The 17,472-nt window shown below is 43.2% G+C and overlaps 2 protein-coding genes across 4 annotated transcripts; both read left to right on the plus strand.

Moving 5' to 3' along the window:
* Positions 1–918: 918 nt before the first annotated feature.
* VDAC1 (voltage dependent anion channel 1) lies at positions 919–9,884 on the plus strand. Of its 2 annotated transcripts, XM_065734885.1 has the most exons (8): positions 919–988; positions 1,547–1,596; positions 2,200–2,352; positions 2,442–2,494; positions 4,282–4,509; positions 7,463–7,613; positions 8,084–8,141; positions 8,917–9,884. In XM_065734885.1, the coding sequence occupies exons 1-8, from the start codon at positions 922–924 to the stop codon at positions 9,006–9,008; spliced, it is 852 nt and encodes a 283-aa protein (XP_065590957.1). In that variant the 5' UTR covers positions 919–921; the 3' UTR covers positions 9,009–9,884. The 2 variants fall into 2 exon arrangements, with proteins under 2 accessions (XP_065590957.1, XP_065590958.1); XM_065734886.1 differs by lacking the exons at positions 919–988; positions 1,547–1,596; positions 2,442–2,494 and having other exon boundaries at positions 2,279–2,352.
* A 586-nt stretch (positions 9,885–10,470) lies between these two features.
* CUNH5orf15 (chromosome unknown C5orf15 homolog) lies at positions 10,471–16,228 on the plus strand. 2 transcript variants are annotated; one of them, XM_065734842.1, is made up of 3 exons: positions 10,471–10,591; positions 13,474–14,072; positions 14,647–16,228. In XM_065734842.1, exons 1-3 carry the CDS (start codon positions 10,492–10,494, stop codon positions 14,776–14,778), a joined length of 831 nt encoding a protein of 276 aa, XP_065590914.1. In that variant the 5' UTR covers positions 10,471–10,491; the 3' UTR covers positions 14,779–16,228. The 2 variants fall into 2 exon arrangements, 1 of the variants encoding a protein (XP_065590914.1); XR_010622104.1 differs by lacking the exon at positions 10,471–10,591 and having other exon boundaries at positions 13,289–14,072; positions 14,647–14,845; positions 15,687–16,228.
* The last annotated feature ends 1,244 nt before the right edge of the window (positions 16,229–17,472 follow it).

A 17,472-nucleotide genomic window follows, 5' to 3' on the forward strand; every position in this document is an offset into this window, starting at 1 on the left:
GTGTCCCTGGTGCTCACAGCCTGCTGCTCTGCTTGTGGCTGAAAGGAAGAGTTTCCTGCTCAGGTTGGCTGGCTCTGCACACATGGCTCATCTCCTTTGCTTCTGACAAGGAAGCTTTGTGTAGAAAGGAGGTGTACACCACTTCAGATCACTTGACTTTGCTTCCTTAGAACAAAAGAATGTGCCCAGACAAGAAAGTGGATTTGGTTGGTTGGTTTGTTCCCCTTGGGATCATTCATGGCATCCCTTCAGTCCTCGTTTTGCTCAGCAAGTTTGCTTTTCCCCCACAAAAACACTTCCAGGTCAATGACTAAGGAGAAATGGCATCCATTAACAGCAGTCCCAGGGTCAGAGAGAAGGGAAGGTGAAGAACGGCCGTTCGTGGGTTTTGCTAGCATTACTGTTAGCTGTTTGCTGCTGTCAGTTAGGAGGGATGGGAGGTACAGCTGCTATGTGTGTGTGCTGGTTACGTTTCCTGAGCAGATGACCTTGGGCTTCTGATTCTTTGCATCAGAATGCAAAGATCAGTTGCAAGGAGGAGGAGAAATGTTTCCTAGAAGTTGTTCTTTTAAAAAACAAAATTTGCCATTCATGCAGCTCTGCTGATCAGGGTACACATTTAACCCTTTGAAAAGACACAGACAACTTATCTGTGTGGGGTGTTTAAGTGCATTTCTTCTGCAGCCTGTTTCTCATCCTCGCCGGTAAATGCATGTGAATCACTCAGCGAAAGCGCAAACTCAGATCTCAGTATTTGCTGTAGCTGCTTTATTCAGGCTGTATTTATTTGATGGATTGCAGATAGAAAATGAAACTGTCTGAAACAGGAATTTGGCTTTAGTTGCTTTTTGCTTGAATGCATTAAATAAACAGCTTTCTGAACACTGTAACCTTCCCCTGTTTTTTCTTCCCCCGCAGACAATGGCTGTTCCACCTGCTTATGCTGACCTGGGCAAGCCTGCCAGAGATGTGTTCACCAAAGGATATGGTAAACAAAGCCAAAATAGGTTTTGTCTTTCACTGGATACCCAATCCTTGGAACTGTGACCATTATGTTGCTTTTCTCTGATAAATATTCCAGTAATTTCCATTAGAATCCAGAGGTTCCTGTGTCCTAGCTCCACCCTGCCATGACTGCTTGCAAAGGGAGGGTGACTTTATTCTCACACCAAAATCGTCGTGTTCCCCATAGGTCTGTTTGTTTTGAAAGCAAACAGTGCTGTATGTTGGCTGCTTCCATCCATCATGAACAGGACTGCGGGCGTCAGTAATTTCCTAGTGAAAACACTGCTGTTCAGTTTGAAGGAAGACATTCTTACCTAGGCTGGCCCTGGTGCTGTCGTGGGGCAGCAGGAGGGGCGCGGGCAGTAAGCTGTGTAAGCTGCTGCTTTGAAACCCGGGGTTCAGTAGCTGACCCCTGGTGTGGTTTTTGTTTTTATTTTGTTTTAATAGTTCACAGCAGATGCGGAGGGAAGCTTTGAGGAACAGATCAGCAATGCTTCACAAATTTACCTGTATTTAATTCCCACTTTCCTTCGTCTTCCAGGTTTTGGGCTAATAAAACTTGATTTGAAAACAAGATCTGAGAATGGACTGGTGAGTGTGGGCAGGCTCTGAAATCCCAAACATGGCAGTGTTCCTATGTTTGCCCTATATTCCTTTCTAAAAATAGTAGTATGTATCCCTTACTCTCCCCATATCAGCTTTCAGATACATTACAGCCCTGCAAGTTACTGTGCCTTTACGGTGCAGTTCTGTGCAGAGCTTGGAGCAGGCACTGCAGGGATGTGCTGCGTGCTGTTCTTTGCACACACTGCTCACATACAATACACATACAATGTGAGCACGGGTTGGAGCCGACCTTTAGCACATCTCTGTGAGCTGTCTGCAGGGTTTGTGCCAGTTCCCACGTGCAGCTTGCGTGCTGAGCTCACAGACTGGCTGCTCGTGTTGTGTTATGTGATGGTGAGAATCATCTCTCTGCCCCAGGTCCTTCAGCAGCAGTGCTCCTTCTCCCTGACACTGACGTCTGTGTGGGCATGTTGATGTGAATGAGTTGCAAACATGTTCTTAAGTCTTTTGAGAACGCTGCAGTTGTGAATACTGTCCCAAATTAGTGACTGCTAATTCTACAAGGATCAGTAATTACATGAGTGCAGAATACAGAGTGGCATACAGAATTTTCTTCCTCCTCTTCAGGAATTTACGAGCTCGGGTTCAGCAAACTCCGAAACGAGCAAAGTCAGCGGCAGCTTGGAAACCAAATACAGATGGGTGGAATACGGGCTGATGTTCACAGAGAAGTGGAACACTGACAACACACTAGGCACCGAGATCACTCTTGAAGACCAGGTAACTCGTGGCTTAAAAGGTACACTTCCAGATTCACCTGTGACAGTGTCTGATTATAAATCCAACCAGTGAATCTCTTTTCTGTTCAGCTTGCACGTGGCCTGAAGCTGACTTTTGACTCCTCCTTCTCACCTAACACTGGGTAAGATGTTAGTAAGCTTCAGAGACACACATGCACAAAAAGCTTTTCTTGTTCTGCTGTAGTTTTCCAAAGTATTGTCTTCTTTACTCCTTCTGTTGTCCTAAGACATCGAGGCATTTAATAACCTGCCTAGGCACAATGAGATTTTGTGTATTTGATTTAACTCTTGAAATTAAGTCGCTCTCTAAACCTAACTGGTACCAAACAATTTGAAATATGGTGACTTGGAAATGACAGTCAAAATCAGAAGGAAAGGATTTCTTTCTGCCCCTGTTGCTTACTTGTGGCCATGTCAGAAAATGAGTACTTAGTTCCTGCCTGAATAAAAATGCCAGACAAGTCAGCTGCAATGCAAAGCTTAACAAGCTCCACAAGGCAGTTGGCTGTGGCTCTAATAGGTCGACGCAGTAATTGGGCTCTTTTCCCAAGCTGAATTTGTCATTTTGTTCCTGCTGGCCGCAGAGTGCCGTGGTGCCGGACCCTGCGATTGGATGCCATGGCTATATGGGCCACAGGGATTAAGCAGCAGCTGTAGGGCTGTATGCTGGTTTATTTTTTTTTTCCTCTTCTTGATTATCTTTTTGCAATCAGTGCTGCCACTGAGCCAGCGTGGTCTGCTCTGAGCTGCTCAGAGCAGCACTCTGCAGTGGTTGTAGTCCCAGTGGAGGCTTCATCCTGCCTGAAATGTCACATTCCCCGCTGTTAACGGCCCGCAGCCCATTCCTAGCTCTGAATTAACTGGGCATTTTTACATATGTTAACCAGAACAGTCTCCAGTTTTTGCTGATAATTATTTCTTCGCTTTTGCAGAACTTGCAGGCAAGCTAATGCTAGTATTTCTGGGGACTCCTGCTCTGTGTAAAGTCACGAGTCAGAAATAATAATAATGATAGGGAGCAGTCTCTGTACAGGTCTGGTACAGCATGTCCTGCAGATCTTCTCTTTCTGCTGGCTGCAGTGGGTGGTTGATTAGCCATTTCAAATCACCCTGACGTTTCGGTGAATGATTTGGTCAAAGACAGAAGATACGTGTAAGAGAAAAAGAAAAACAAACAGCGAAACAGCCTTAAAGAAGAGTGGCTGAACATTACTCCTGCAGAGTGAGGATCAGCTCTGTTGTAAGCAGTCCTAAGGACACACGAGCAAGCACTGTCCTGGCCAATAGTCTAAAAGAGGGAAGTGACTCGGGAAGGTTTATTTCTGCAGTTAACCTTTCTGATGGCTGTAACCATGCATATTGCACCATGAGGAGGAAAGGAGTGTCACAGCCACTGAAGCAGCCTGCTTCCTTAGCAGCTGAGACCTTCCCCTGGGAAGCTGGAGGCGAAAAATGGTTTGCTGTTATCTATCAGAACAGATGAAATTACCCAGTAACTGGGATTGCCTAAAAACTGTTTGTCTGGGAAAAAAAGGTGAACTGCTTTTGTCTGTGGCAAACCTGTGAACTGTTAGTTTCCATTATTCTCTTGTCACTACCAAACCTCTGAAAAATCAGATGGTTTGTGGTGAGGATTTGCGCTCGTGCCTGGAGCCCGGCACACGGTGCTGCTGCTCAGCCAAACGCAGCCCAGAAGGGCGTAGAAAAGCACCGCACTGCATGAGATTGCATATACTTATCTGTGGATGGATTAACTTCTCACAGCTGTGAAATTTAAGAAGGTGTTGTATCACGTGGCTCTCCAGGTATGTGTACTGTGTCTTCAAGATCTACTACACGGAGTTAAAGTGACTGATTTGATTGAATTGCCACCTGGTCAAAGATGTGAGATTCTTTCTTTTCTGTTTAGGAAAAAGAGTGCTAAAGTTAAGACAGGATACAAAAGGGAACACATCAACATGGGCTGCGACATGGATTTTGATATCGCCGGTCCTTCAATACGTGGAGCCCTGGTGCTTGGCTACGAGGGCTGGTTGGCAGGTTACCAAATGACCTTTGAGACAGCAAAGTCTAGAGTAACCCAGAGCAATTTTGCTGTCGGCTATAAGACTGATGAGTTCCAGCTTCACACTAACGTGTAAGTATTGGAGGATGGGCATTAAAAAGAATTTAAGAGGATTTTTGATACTCCCAGAACAGGGATGGGGCAGAGTTTCAGAGCTGGAAAAGAGGGAGAGGTGGCTCTGATGTTGCTTCTTCATTTGGGACAGAAGCTGAGTTTTAAAGCTGCATTAGCTTTCTTTTGAATTATGTGGGTGCACCCATAGTCCATCCTTCTGACACGCAATGACTTCTGAAATCTATTAGTGAGATCACAGAAGTGGGGTTCAAAAATATTGTTTGTGAATGTTGAAGTAAAAGCAGTGTCTTACTTTTGCACACGTAAAAATTGAACGAACTGTAGTAGTTTGATCTGTGTAAGGAAGAGTTAATTGGAGGATGACAGTAACAGACAAAAGGGAACCAGCAGAGGAGATGTGGACTGGTTTAGTTTAGAGACTGGAAGGGATATGGTTGAAAGGTTCACTTTAGTATTGTAACTCCTACTGACCTATATACACGGGCATCTGTGTTTTCTGAATGTGCGTGCAGAGAGGAAGCAGGATTACATTCCTTGAAAACTTAATTGCTGTGTCTCTTGTTCCTCTTAAAAAAGCAACCAGTGTCTGTAGTGAGACTTTTTTTTTTTTAAGGTTAGGCAATCCCTACTCCACCCCCTTTACCACTCCCTTGGGTAACTGCATATTTTGCATGTAGCAGAGCTGTTGCAGGCTGTTCCCATTTCAGAGCTGACCAACCGCTCTGCTTTCCTGGAGCTGCTGCTTCAAAGGCTTTCTGTTCTGTCTCATGCTGTTATGCAGAGATCTGGTTTAGGAAGCTGCCTTGCAGAACAATTGAACCTTCATAGCCCAGGCTGCGTGTTTGAAGGATTGCCAGAGCACAAAAATGTGGGCAGGAAACTTTCATCAGGGCAGTACGAGGTGTCCCCCTCCACTCAGCAGTTAGGAGCTGTTCCTTCCAGCATAACGGCTTTCAACTTCGTTACACTGTAGTAGTTCAGAACACTGTATTATTGACTTTTGCTATAAAACGCAGTAATTACTTTTGACTAAAGCAACAGCAGGAAATAACATCAGAGCGTTATTGTGGTCTGAGCCCCTGCTGCTGTTCCTCGGGTCCCCAAGGGTCTGTTTCTTGGGTCACTGTTACTATGAGTGGATGATGTCCCCTGGGACGCCGTGTTTGCTTGTTTAGCATTCATCCCCTACCAACTGACAGGCAAGACGTAAATGTGCGATATGAACAGAAATCTAATTGCTGATATTAACAGATGAGCTAGGTGCTTTTGGCACGTTTGGACACTGAAGTGTGTAAAATCCAGGAAACAGCTGGATTTGGAATTTGCATGGCTGGCGTGCTGGGTCATTATATCTAGACAGTTCAGTGTTTCAAAGGATGCTGTGGCATGGGAGATGAATGAGCGAGGTGGGGCTTGAAGCATTGTCCTCTGTTCTGCCTGCTTCACAGAGCAGCCAGGGACCTGAGCAAGCTGCTTTCCTTAATGGTGCCTTAATATCTGCATTTCCATAGGGGGATAATGTTTTTGATCTGTGTATGAAAATTGTTATTATTAGAATTAAAATTAAAATTAAAAGGAGCTTTGATATATATATTTTTAATAACTTTTAAATAACGTAATAATACGTGATAACTACAGGGAGGCAGGGCTGGATAATTTCTAGTTTTAAATATGATTTTCCTCGCTTTTTGAGCTTAGCTCAGACCGCCCCCCCCTAATGTTGCAGGTCAAGACAGAGCTGTATGGGAACCTTGCACAAAATCTGCCTGTGTAACCAGCTCTCCTCAGTCCTTTTTAATTCCTCCTTTTCTTGAGAGCCAAGCACATGCAGTTATATGTGAGCTTCAGTCTTATCTGAAGTAAGTATTGTAGCCTTTTTCTGGAAGAATTGCTCTGACAGTTTAAAAAGCTGCTGCTATTGCTTGAACTTTTAAATAGGCATTTCACTGTGCAACTGTTATGAACTAATGTACGTTGTGCCAAAGAGGTAAAAGTGGAAAGATTGTAAAGCTGCCTTTTAAAATCACTATGGCTAGCTATTGTCTAATAATTGGAGCCCATTTATTCCGTAATTTAGAAATAATAATAGGTATTTATCTGCAAAGATCTTCTTGTGGTGTAAAGCCCGTTCTGTGCAATGAATCTGTATCCTCTTTTAAGAAACTGAGTTAAAATGGAAGTTCAGATGCTCGCTGGTTCTGGAAGGACTGCAGCGCTTATACAAATGGTTTGTTCCTGCTTTTATGATCTGGTTTTGCACTCCATTTACCTCCTTTTGTTCCCTGCGTGTCCCTGGTGTAAGCAGTAACTGGAAGTTCTGCTGCTGGGTAGCCAGACTGGGGGCTGTCATCGTTCCACGGTTGGCTACAGCTCTCTGCAAACCCAAATGAGTTTCATTTCAGTTTCAAATCCAGAGACTTCTATAATGCAGATATACCACGAAGGCCATCGAGTGTGGCGTTCATTTGCAAGAGCTGATAGACTCGGAAATGAAATTGGCATCTTCACTTGTGATGCAGTTCATCTGTGTCTGGTGAACGCACGCTGACGAGGCACTGCGATGGGGCACTGCCCCTTCTGGGCACTGGGAAGGTGCACGTCTGGGAAGATAATTATTTCATGGTGAATAACACAAGTCTTCTCTACAAAGACTCTTTTCTACAGAGCAGGGAAAACGGGAAGCTGTCATCATTCGTTTATTTTTGATAGTTTGCCATGTTGTTTTTTTTTCTTCACGCATTGCTTGTTGAAATATGGGAACCTGCAATGAATTTAAGCAGGTAGAAATGACTTCATAACCAATCTGGCCAAAATGTTAGTTGTTACAGAGAGATAAAATGAGGTGCAAGTGGATGTTCTGCAGATAGAGATCTAACTGAAAACAAACAAACAAACAAAAGATGATTGCTTTGGGATACAGTTTAAAACCAGACTACTGCGTTCCTTCCAGGAATGATGGAACAGAATTTGGAGGCTCCATTTACCAGAAGGTGAACGACAAACTGGAAACTGCTGTGAACCTTGCTTGGACAGCTGGTAACAGCAACACTCGCTTCGGAATAGCAGCCAAGTATCAGATCGACCCAGATGCCTCTTTTTCTGTGAGTGCTATACACGGGCATTTATAAGCATTTGAAAGTAGCTTCTTGTCGTAGAAATATGAAGCAACTTTCCATCAGTGAGTAAAGGAGTTCTGAGGCAATTCCACGGGATGTGCCAATTCGATTGGCACGCGCCTCTGTATGTTTCCCTTTTGGCCCCATGAGAGCACAATTATTGGATTTCCCTTGAAACTGATACAGAAAGTTTTATCATATTTATTGGGCACTGTGCTGAGAATTTTTTCAGTCAGTGCTTTTGGAAAAATTACAAACTTGGTCAACAAAAGCATAATTTACAGTGACTGCAGATGTGGACTATAGATTTTTTTCAGATTTTGGATTTAAGTTATGGCAAAAATTAACTCTAGTTTATTTTTGTGTGTGTGATTTAAAACATGAAATTATTGACGCAGGAAGGATTTTGAAGAAAGATAACAAATTATTTACACGTGGTATTTTTCTCCATTAAGGCTAAAGTGAACAACTCCAGTCTGATCGGACTAGGATACACTCAGACTTTAAAGCCAGGTAAGTCTGCGCAGAAGAAATTCAGAGATCAGTAAATAGTATTTCAGCCTTGAAATAGCTGAGAGGTTTTTTGCAACAGAATGTGGTTGGTTTTGTAACACTGCAGTTCCACGTGGCAGTCCAGTGGTGAACTTTTCCACAGTCTGCTCTGTTAGTTCAGGATGTCTGCTGGAACCAGAATTGCTACACCAACAACCACTGACCATCAGATGCTATTTTGTTGTTGTTGTTGTTGACACCGAGTCCCATCACTGAGTTTCTTTGATTGAAAATGTGATGTTCTGAAGGCCTGCTGCTCTGGGAAGAAGGCAGTCTTACAGTTGCCCAAGTGGTTTTAATGTAGTCTAAAAAATCTGCTGCCAGAATCCCAAGCTGGTTGATAGAAGATACTAGGGCTGACGTGGCTCAGGGCTTTTCATCCTGGTGTTTTAAAGAGGTGTAGAAAGGTGAGTATGTGTCAAGGTCCCAGTTTTTCATTATACCTCAATCTAAAATTAGGCCACCAGCAGTGAGATCATTGAGAGCTTTACTTACTTAGAGCGATAAAAAGTAAAATCTATCTCTGTGGTTTGTTTTACCCTAACTTTGAGAATTCGGAAAGATTTAACATTTGCAGATTGTGTGAAAAAGTTCAGGCCTTTCATGGCTAGATGCCAGATTACATTAATGCAGCCACTCGGTAAATTACAGCAGCAACACAGATGCTGCAGTTACTGGATGTAAAGCCCATTCCAAGTTTTAACAGTTGTCTTTTCTCTCACCTCTCTACTTGCAGGTATCAAGCTGACACTGTCAGCTTTGTTGGATGGCAAGAATGTCAATGCAGGTGGTCACAAACTTGGTCTAGGATTGGAATTTGAAGCATAAAAAGAGATTCTACAATCGTTAATTTGAAAATACAGCATAGCTACCTTCAGAATATAGTGTACCTTTCAATGTTGTATGTCTGGGATGCAAGTAATGCTAAGTATCAGTCCTGCTAGTCCTGGTTAAAGACAGCTAAGCTTTAAAACGATGTTTCAGAAATGGAGACAAAAAGCATTCTAAAAAATCTGAATTCCAGGCTTTTATTTTTTTTTCTTTTTGGAATGTTGTTGCCCATCTTATCTGTCAGCTGCCATGTGATAGCAAACAGGAAGGTATTGCTGCTTTACTAACGTACTGACTGCACGAGGAATGTGTTAGCGTGGCACAAGAACTGGTACGTCACGAATCGCAGACCACTGTTGTACTGTTAATTCTTTATGCAAAATGTTCTGACACTTAAGGCCTCAATTCACTGTGGAATGTGCAAACTTGCCTGAAAAAAAGGGATTTTTTCTTCTTTTTTTTTCTTTTCTGATGGATGTTTCACACATGTCTCATTTGGTTACTTTACACCTACAGCTGTCTCCAGAGCGCTTTAGGTTGTCTACTTTGTGTAAGTGTTGTTGAGAAGGTTTGATGTGACTCAGCCAATACTCCTTGTCCTGTGCTGTGGTTCCTTTCCCTTGCACTGAATGGAAAGCTTGTAAGGCAGGGCGGCGATCAGGGACGAGTGTTTGTAACTGCAATCACATAGTTGCATCACTGAATTCAAAATGGACTTTTGTTTTATTACCACTTTTTTTTTAGCAGCTAAATGGGTACGTTTTTAGAGTCTTCCATTTTGTGTGGAACTAGACCCCAAAACGCTGTACTTGACACTACTAAAACTGGGTACAACAAAACCAAACCCGACTTGAATAAAATACTGAAATGTCACCTTTTACTTTTGTGTATTAACTGTGAAGATAATCTTGTATTAATTTTGGGATCTGCAAGGAGGATGGCAACATTTTAGTAGGTTTTTTTTTTTTTTTTTTTCTGTAGCACAGGTGAAAGAACTTAGAAAATACATGAATTAAAAACCAGGAAGATCACCCCGATCTACAGAATAGGAGAGGATGAATGAACACTGTTTATTTTCCGTGTGCAACAGCCTGAGTTCTTCAGGGATAGCCACAAGTTACAGAGGGTGTCGTGAAAATGCCTCTTGAACTTGTCAACGCTTGGGGCATCAGCCGCCATGGCTGTCACTGGGGATAACGGTGAACAGCTGTTTCCCTCACATTAAAGCCCATAAACCCAGTGAGCGGTCCTGCGGGCAGCGCTTAGCACACACAAGCCGCGCTGAGGGAAGGACCGCCATGCTTTCAGCCGGGGCCGGGCGCGTTCCCGCCTCCCTGGGCTCTGAGACGGCAGCGGGCCCGCGCTCCCCAGAGCGCATGCGCTTCGCCCTGTCTTCCGGCGCGCAGGCCTTCCTTCCTGCGCATGCGCGCCGCCGTCGGGGGGCGGTGCCGTCGCCACGTCTGTGGGAGTGCCCGACAAGATGGCGGCGTCCGGCTCTGGGCGCGGTGCGGCGGGCAGCGCGCTCCGCTTCGTCCTTCTGTGCGGATGGGCCCTGGCGGCCCGCGGCCTGCAGGCCTCCGGTGAGCTCGGGCAGGGAGTGGGTGCACCCGGGCCGCGGTTGGTTGTGTTGTTTCAGCCTAAAAGCGGGCCTGGCCGGGAGCGGGGCCCCGCGCCGCGCTGTGCTCCTTCTGTTGTTGTTGCTTGCCTGAGTTTTGTTTCGCGGTTCGTCTGCTCGGGGTGTGAGGCTGTGTTGTACTCTGTGCCTGTTAGCCCGGCTCTGTGCCTGCTTCCTGCGCTCTCCTTGCTGTTCTTCATGCATGGCTCGCTCCTAAAGTTGTGCCTCCAGTTTATGTCCACGGAAATGGCCACAGGTACAAGGGGCACAGTAATACTGTTTGATAGAAGATATTCTCAGCCAGGAAACGCAGTTCTTCACAGCAGTCACCACCATTAGCCGTGCATTTTTGCCACTAACGAACAAAGGCCTGCATATGATGCTGACACAAACCTGCAGCACTGGGGATGAATGCTGCTGCTGCTGCTGGGATGCACTGCTCGGCCCTCACTGTGCTCACATCCTCTCGTTGGGCTCCAGAAACATTCAGGTGTCAGTGAACATCTATGGGTGGGGAGATTCAACCTTTACAGCCCTACCACCACCATCTGCCTCTGATGTCTTGGGCTGACCTCATAAAACAGGAGGTGTGACCTTTGGAGCAGCACTCAAAGCTTGTATTGTCTGCTGTTGATTCTTAGTTAAGTCTCTTGAACCCCAAGGCCAGCTCTACCAATGGGAAGTATGTGTTTCAAAGGTGGTGAATGACTGTTTTAGGTGGGCTGCTGCCTGGGCAGCGAAGAGAATATTTCAAGGACAGAACAGAGCTGCTTTGCAGCTGCAGTTCTTTTCCTGCCCCAGTTCTGCAGTCAGAGTCCCTGCAGCTGCTCTGCCTGCCTGATGGGTGGGGAGTCACGGAGGAGGCAGCTCTGGGTGTGGAGCAGAAAACTGTAGGAAGCAAAGTTTTTAATGCCAGAAGTCACCTTGCTTTCTAGAAAGTAAATTTCCCCGGAAGTGAGTTTTAATTTTTTATCCTGACAGATATTTTTACAAGCAGTGCTTGCTAGTTCATCTGCCATCGCACTTAAGTGTGAATATCTGTTTCTGAAGATGAGGCATCTCTGGAGGCCAGACACCATGTCTAATGCCATCGGACAGCGTTGTGTAACTGCAAACAGTGCAACCACCGATTATGATGCCAAATAGTTTTGAGTAGATACCATCAGTCAGTACTGGTTTCGATGCTAAGTTTGCCACTCCTGTTAAAGCATCAGAACTTTTCATGAGTAAGAGTTGTGTAAGTTATTCCTTCTCTCATATTTGATAAGAATAGGTGTAGGAGATAAAGCAGTGTTCCTTGCATTGCTGATCAGGATGTATTTATAATTTGATGCAAGTGACCTTCCAAAGAACTAACCAAACTAGGCTCTGACATCACAGACCAGGTTGTTAGGTGTTACTAGGCAGCTGTTGAGATGTCCTTCCCATGGGAAAGGCAGAAAGAATCTGTATCTGCTTCCCTCCTGCTGCTTTTGGATGAGCACTTAGATGAGAACTGTTTATGAACTGTTCTCTTTATTTCCCTATCTAATGAAAGAAACAGCTTTTGGTGAGAGAGAGAGAGAGACATTCATCAGAATTACTTAGTTCAAAAACCGGAGTGGAGTATTTGTAGAGAGAGATTCTTGTTCCTTTTCTGAATGAGAGACAGTAGTAATAACTAAATAATTTGTGTGCAGTATATTTTTGTGCCTCTGGGAAGTTTTAAATTGAGTAAAGAAATAACACTGACTTGTCTGTTAAAAGCCAACTAGCTATACATGTGAGACTTACCCACAGCTGCCTTTCCTGCTATTTATCTCCACGTGTGCAATTAGCTGGCTTGATTCCTGAGAGGAGATAAGAGTTCCCTAAGCTCATCCTCTACAAGAACTGAACAGTTAATGTTGAAATTCTAGTTTGGACTAATAATTTCTTCAGCAATGACAGGTGTTTTAAATGTAAAGCAGCTGATCTGAAGCTTAAGCAGAGGGAAGCCATCATGTCTTGTTCTCGTGGGTTGAGTGAGCCTTCTCTGTTCTATGTTTGATTAAAGTGTAATTCATGCTAGAAAAAGGTACCATGCAAACAAGAAGTGTTGTAACTGATCCTCTGTAATTATATGTGTTACATGAATAACATGATTCAGTATCCCCTGAATAATATTTTACTTGTGAGGAAATTGACACAAGCAGTTGGCTTGGTGTTTCATTTCTAGAATCTGTAACTTTCTGGTGAGCCAGGGAGCACCTTGGGAGCTTAATGGAGGTATTGTGACTTTTATTTAGAAATAAAGTTTGACTTGCCAAAAATACAAGGCGAGTATGGTTCTCTTATTAAGAGGCCTATTGAAATTCTAAAATGTGTTCTTCGTTTTTAAGGTGCCTCCTTGATTTGAATCAGGGCCTTCATAAGTTGCCACTTTTTAATTCTAAAAAAATAATAAACGAATAGGAAAGAGCAAAGTGTTTGGGTTTACAGTGTGTTACTTCCTGATTCAAACCTTCCTGGTGATGAGTGACTGTGCTTCTAGGGAAAACAGTGACCAAGTGATCAGCTTTGTACGAATCTATGAGGGGAGTGAAGAGATGTCTCTGACCTTCTAAGTGTGGGAAATGAGCTCGCTGAATTTGGCACACGTGTCTAGTGAGCAGGTCCTCTCAAGTTATAGTTCTTGTCTCACTTCAGACTTCTCTGTTGCTGAAGTCAGGGGTTGTGTATTTCTGCATATGAATTGGAAAAGGTTTGTGGTATGAAATATGTCCTGCCTGTCTTTAAGATTTCTGGCCTGTGCAGGCAAGCATTTCTGTTTATAGCTGAAGTTTGTGCCTTGTGCTTAATATTGCCTGTGTCTCATCCCTTTCTCAGATTCTGCGAGGACAGAGATGGTTCAAAATATTTCTTCTGGAAATGAGAATGAAACACTAAGCAGCTCCCAGAATTTGACAGACAACTGGCAGAGTATAACCCCAACAAAAAAAGAGACAAGCCCAACAACAGCTAAAATCAGTTCTGTGACCGTAGGAAAACCATCCACGGCAAAAGATGATTCTCCACCGTATGTTGTTTCTCATGTGGTGACTGCTAGTCCTGCTTCACAGGTGGATGTTGATGCTTCTGAAGATACTAAAATTGAGGAAGAGGATCTTCTAACAGATTTGAAAGACGCACTGAACAGCTCACCACCCATAGAAAAAGAAATGATGGATTCAGATGGAGATGACTATGATACTTTTGAAATGACATCAAATTCCAGGTACAACCCAGACCTCCTCGAAATGCCAGAAGATGATGACTCCGAGGCCATTAATAATTACAACGAGGAGATCAAGTCACTGGATGAAAAGATAAAATATGTTTCTGTCTCAGGGTTGGAAGAAGAAGAAGACAGCCATTTCTTTTTTCATCTGGTTGTAGTTGCCTTCTTAGTAGCTGTTGTTTATGTCACCTATCACAATAAGAGGAAGGTAAGCGCGCTTTGAAAGGTTGAGAGAAATGACCTTAGGATTGAGAACAAAGCTGTGATGCCTTCTGAACTTCTAGCTTTTTGGAAAATGAAATCTAATGTGCGGATCATTGCTGTCATTTTTATCTGTATAATGAAAATGAATTTGAATTGTGCATTTAGACTGGGAAGTGAAATGATAGCAGTGATAATCAGTTCATGTTGAACACTGGTTGTGCGTATTACTGAGTTCCAGGCATGAGAGCTGAGCAAAGTAGTGTGAAGGTGATTTTGGTATTGCACAGGATTATGAACAGTATATACACCACCACCGATGTCACACAGATATCTGTACTGAAGGAATTATGGGCTGAGTGCTGTGTTTTTGCAAAACTGCAACTGAGTTTGTCAGCAGGTGACTTGATGGCAAGGATGCTGGGTAAATGTCTGACTACTAGTGCTGTGTTCTATAGCAGCAGTAATATTGTTGCCAGGACAGTCGGGTAGTGCTGTGGTATGAATACAGTTGTTAAGCTGGCTACCAAATCAAAATGCTTCTCCGTAGCACGATGTGAATGGGCTTCTTTTTCTTTCAGATCTTCTTATTGGTCCAGAGCCGAAGATGGAGGGATGGCCTGTGCTCCAGAACAGTGGAATACCATCGTTTAGATCAAAACGTTAATGAAGCAATGCCTTCTCTGAAGATAACTAATGACTACGTATTTTGAAAGCACTGTGATTAGAGTTTGCTGAACTTATCACTCTTTGCCTGCCTAGTCATGTAATGATATTCAGGTATTCTAAACATGCCACTTGTACTGAAGTGAGAGGTAGTCTCTTTGACCTGGATGTCTTTGAGATTAAACCTCATGCAGGATCAAGGGCACGCCGCGTCTGTTTGCTACTTTGGTCAGAACTTAGAGCAGCTATAAAGATACAGTTTAATAATTAGTGCTGTTTCCATTCGTTAAGCTTCTTCATTTCTGTCTGGAGCAGTCTTAATACCAATCCAAAGAAAATAAAAAGCATAAAATGCTTTAGGTCTACTAAATTAACGAGTTTGTCAACACTAAATCAAATTTATATCTCTTTGCTAATCACTTACATGGCTCATAAATCTTGCTGTATTGCAAACTTAAAATATAATTGCTTTTTCCCGTGCTCAAATTCTGATGCTGCAGATCTTTCATCTTGTCTTTTTTGGTTCTGTTTTTGCTTTGCATAACTTGGTCCTATTCTAGGCTGAAAAGCTAGCATGGCAGCTTCATAATTTCTGTATGTGTTCATGCAGCAAATGATTTAAAAATAATTATGTAGAAAGCGTTTTATTCCAGAAATTACATACTGCCCGTTTCTCAGTATGTTTGTGATCTATCAGAAGGTGTGCAGCTTCTTGACTGTCTCCCTTTTTTTTTCCCAAATGATATTTAGGACTATTCCATTTCTTTTGGAATTAATGAATGGAAAACAAGCCTTGTTGAATCAACCTAACTGAAGCAGAGGTAGTTGACAGGCTTCCAATGCAGCAAAGCTTTCTGTTGAATTCTAAGTACGTTGGGAGAAAGGTTTGGTCTGTTAGGAATAGGAGTGGCCTGAGAGAGTAAGAATACTTAATTTTGTTGTTATTCTGACCCAGGTATCAGGCAGATGGAGCAGTGGTGTGTGGGACTGCCGGTCTGCGGACAGCAGCTCTGATGCTACACGGTAGTGTAAAGCAAGTTACTGGTACGGTAGGGTGGTGGGGTTTTTTTGTTTGAAACCTTGTCTTTTCTACTTCCATTATTTATGTTTTCATGGGTTGTAAAATATAAAATTGTCGTTTTCTGTACATTCTGTTTGTGATTTTGTTTTCAAACTGATAAAGATGTAAATAGTGATGGAGCGGGACCCCGTAATCAGTGACCTGGTATTCCAGCAGTGATGTACCATTTAGGAAAAAGAAATCAGAAATTTACAGCTGTTGGCATGAGGAATCCAAAGGCATAAATGCTGTCTTAAAAACGAAGTGCTAAAAGTTCTAAATCCCAACACTCAGTGCTTTGTTTTCATAACCACAGGAAAGTTAAGCACAAACAAAATACTCCCAAACTCTTTTCTTGCAGTAATTTTTATCATAGTTGGACTTGTATCACTTAGTATTTTGAATAAGGTTTTTAAAATAAATGACAGTAATGAGTTTCTGGGCTTTTTTTTTTTTAATATTATCTATTTTGCTACTTTTGTACAGTACCTTATGATACTTGGTATCATACTTGCTTGGGATCCAACAACCTATTCCAGATCGTATTTTGTTACTGGTGAGCACACCTGCTCCATGTCAGGGAAGTAGTTCCTTCCAACAAAGCCGTGTATTTATTTATTTTTAAATAAAATAACACTTTTGCTGGAGGAAGGAGTGCACAGCTAGGAGCCAGGTTGCTTTTTGGGAGCTTTTTAGGGAGAACTGTCGCAGCTCTCATCTTGTCAGTTACCAAACCTGCTGCTTTGCAGTTTGCTGCCATTTTAAAACACTTCTGTGGCAATGCTTGTCCCACAGCTTTAGTGCTCGTTAGTTACCTGTGTCCATGTTTAAGCCACTTTGGCCGTACTGAAGTCAAATTCTCTTCTGTAATAGCCCTTTATCTGTCCTCACTGAACACGCTTGTGCACGTGGTGCCCTTTGAGGAGAAAATCCTATCTGGATTTTGCTTGTGCCACTCAGATCAGTGCAGAAGTCTTTTTGTTGAGGTGGCTGATAGGAGATGCTGAAGTCTTGGCTCATACATGTATTTTGTAGCAGAATGCAGCCAACACTGCTTCCCCCAGCTACTCACCATGAAGAGCTCCCCTTTGCTCTAGATATTTTGCACACTGTCTCACAAGGAAGAGAAATTTTTCTTTTAAATCTGCATTTTTATTAATAAGTCTCTTTCTTTACCAATGATACCGAAGGAAACTATTTGGAGTGGTTGTAAATGACAGGAAATTAACACTCATCTGAAATCCTTGGAGTCCTTCAAACAATGACTCTTTGGGGATTGTCTGAACAGATGCACTCCTGGGATGTTCGTGTTGTGTAAGTGCTCAGGGCTCCACGGGGCTGGAGGTGACCATGAAGCTGCCCCAGGAGATAGGCTTGGGAGTGTGTGATTGTACTGGAGCAGAAGGTTTGTGGATGCATCTAAGGCAACCGATCCAAGTAACACTGATGGAATGTCACTGTTCTGAAAACATGAGTACTGATGCTGTCCTCTCTGTCCCTCAGCTGATGACACCACCGTGGAGGCTGCAGTACCTCTGAACTTTTGAACTGTGTTTCTTTTCCCAAGGAAATCTCTTGGTTCTCAATAGCCCTTGGAATGTTGGCTGTGCTGGGGAAGCACCTTGATAATTGGCCTGGGTGGCTTTATCTGCTGCTTCCTAATGGCACCAATAAAAGGGGA

This window comes from Cyrtonyx montezumae, unplaced genomic scaffold, assembly GCF_038088225.1.
Source record: "Cyrtonyx montezumae isolate F1298 unplaced genomic scaffold, pur_monq_1.0 scaffold_18, whole genome shotgun sequence".
Taxonomy (NCBI): domain Eukaryota; kingdom Metazoa; phylum Chordata; class Aves; order Galliformes; family Odontophoridae; genus Cyrtonyx; species Cyrtonyx montezumae.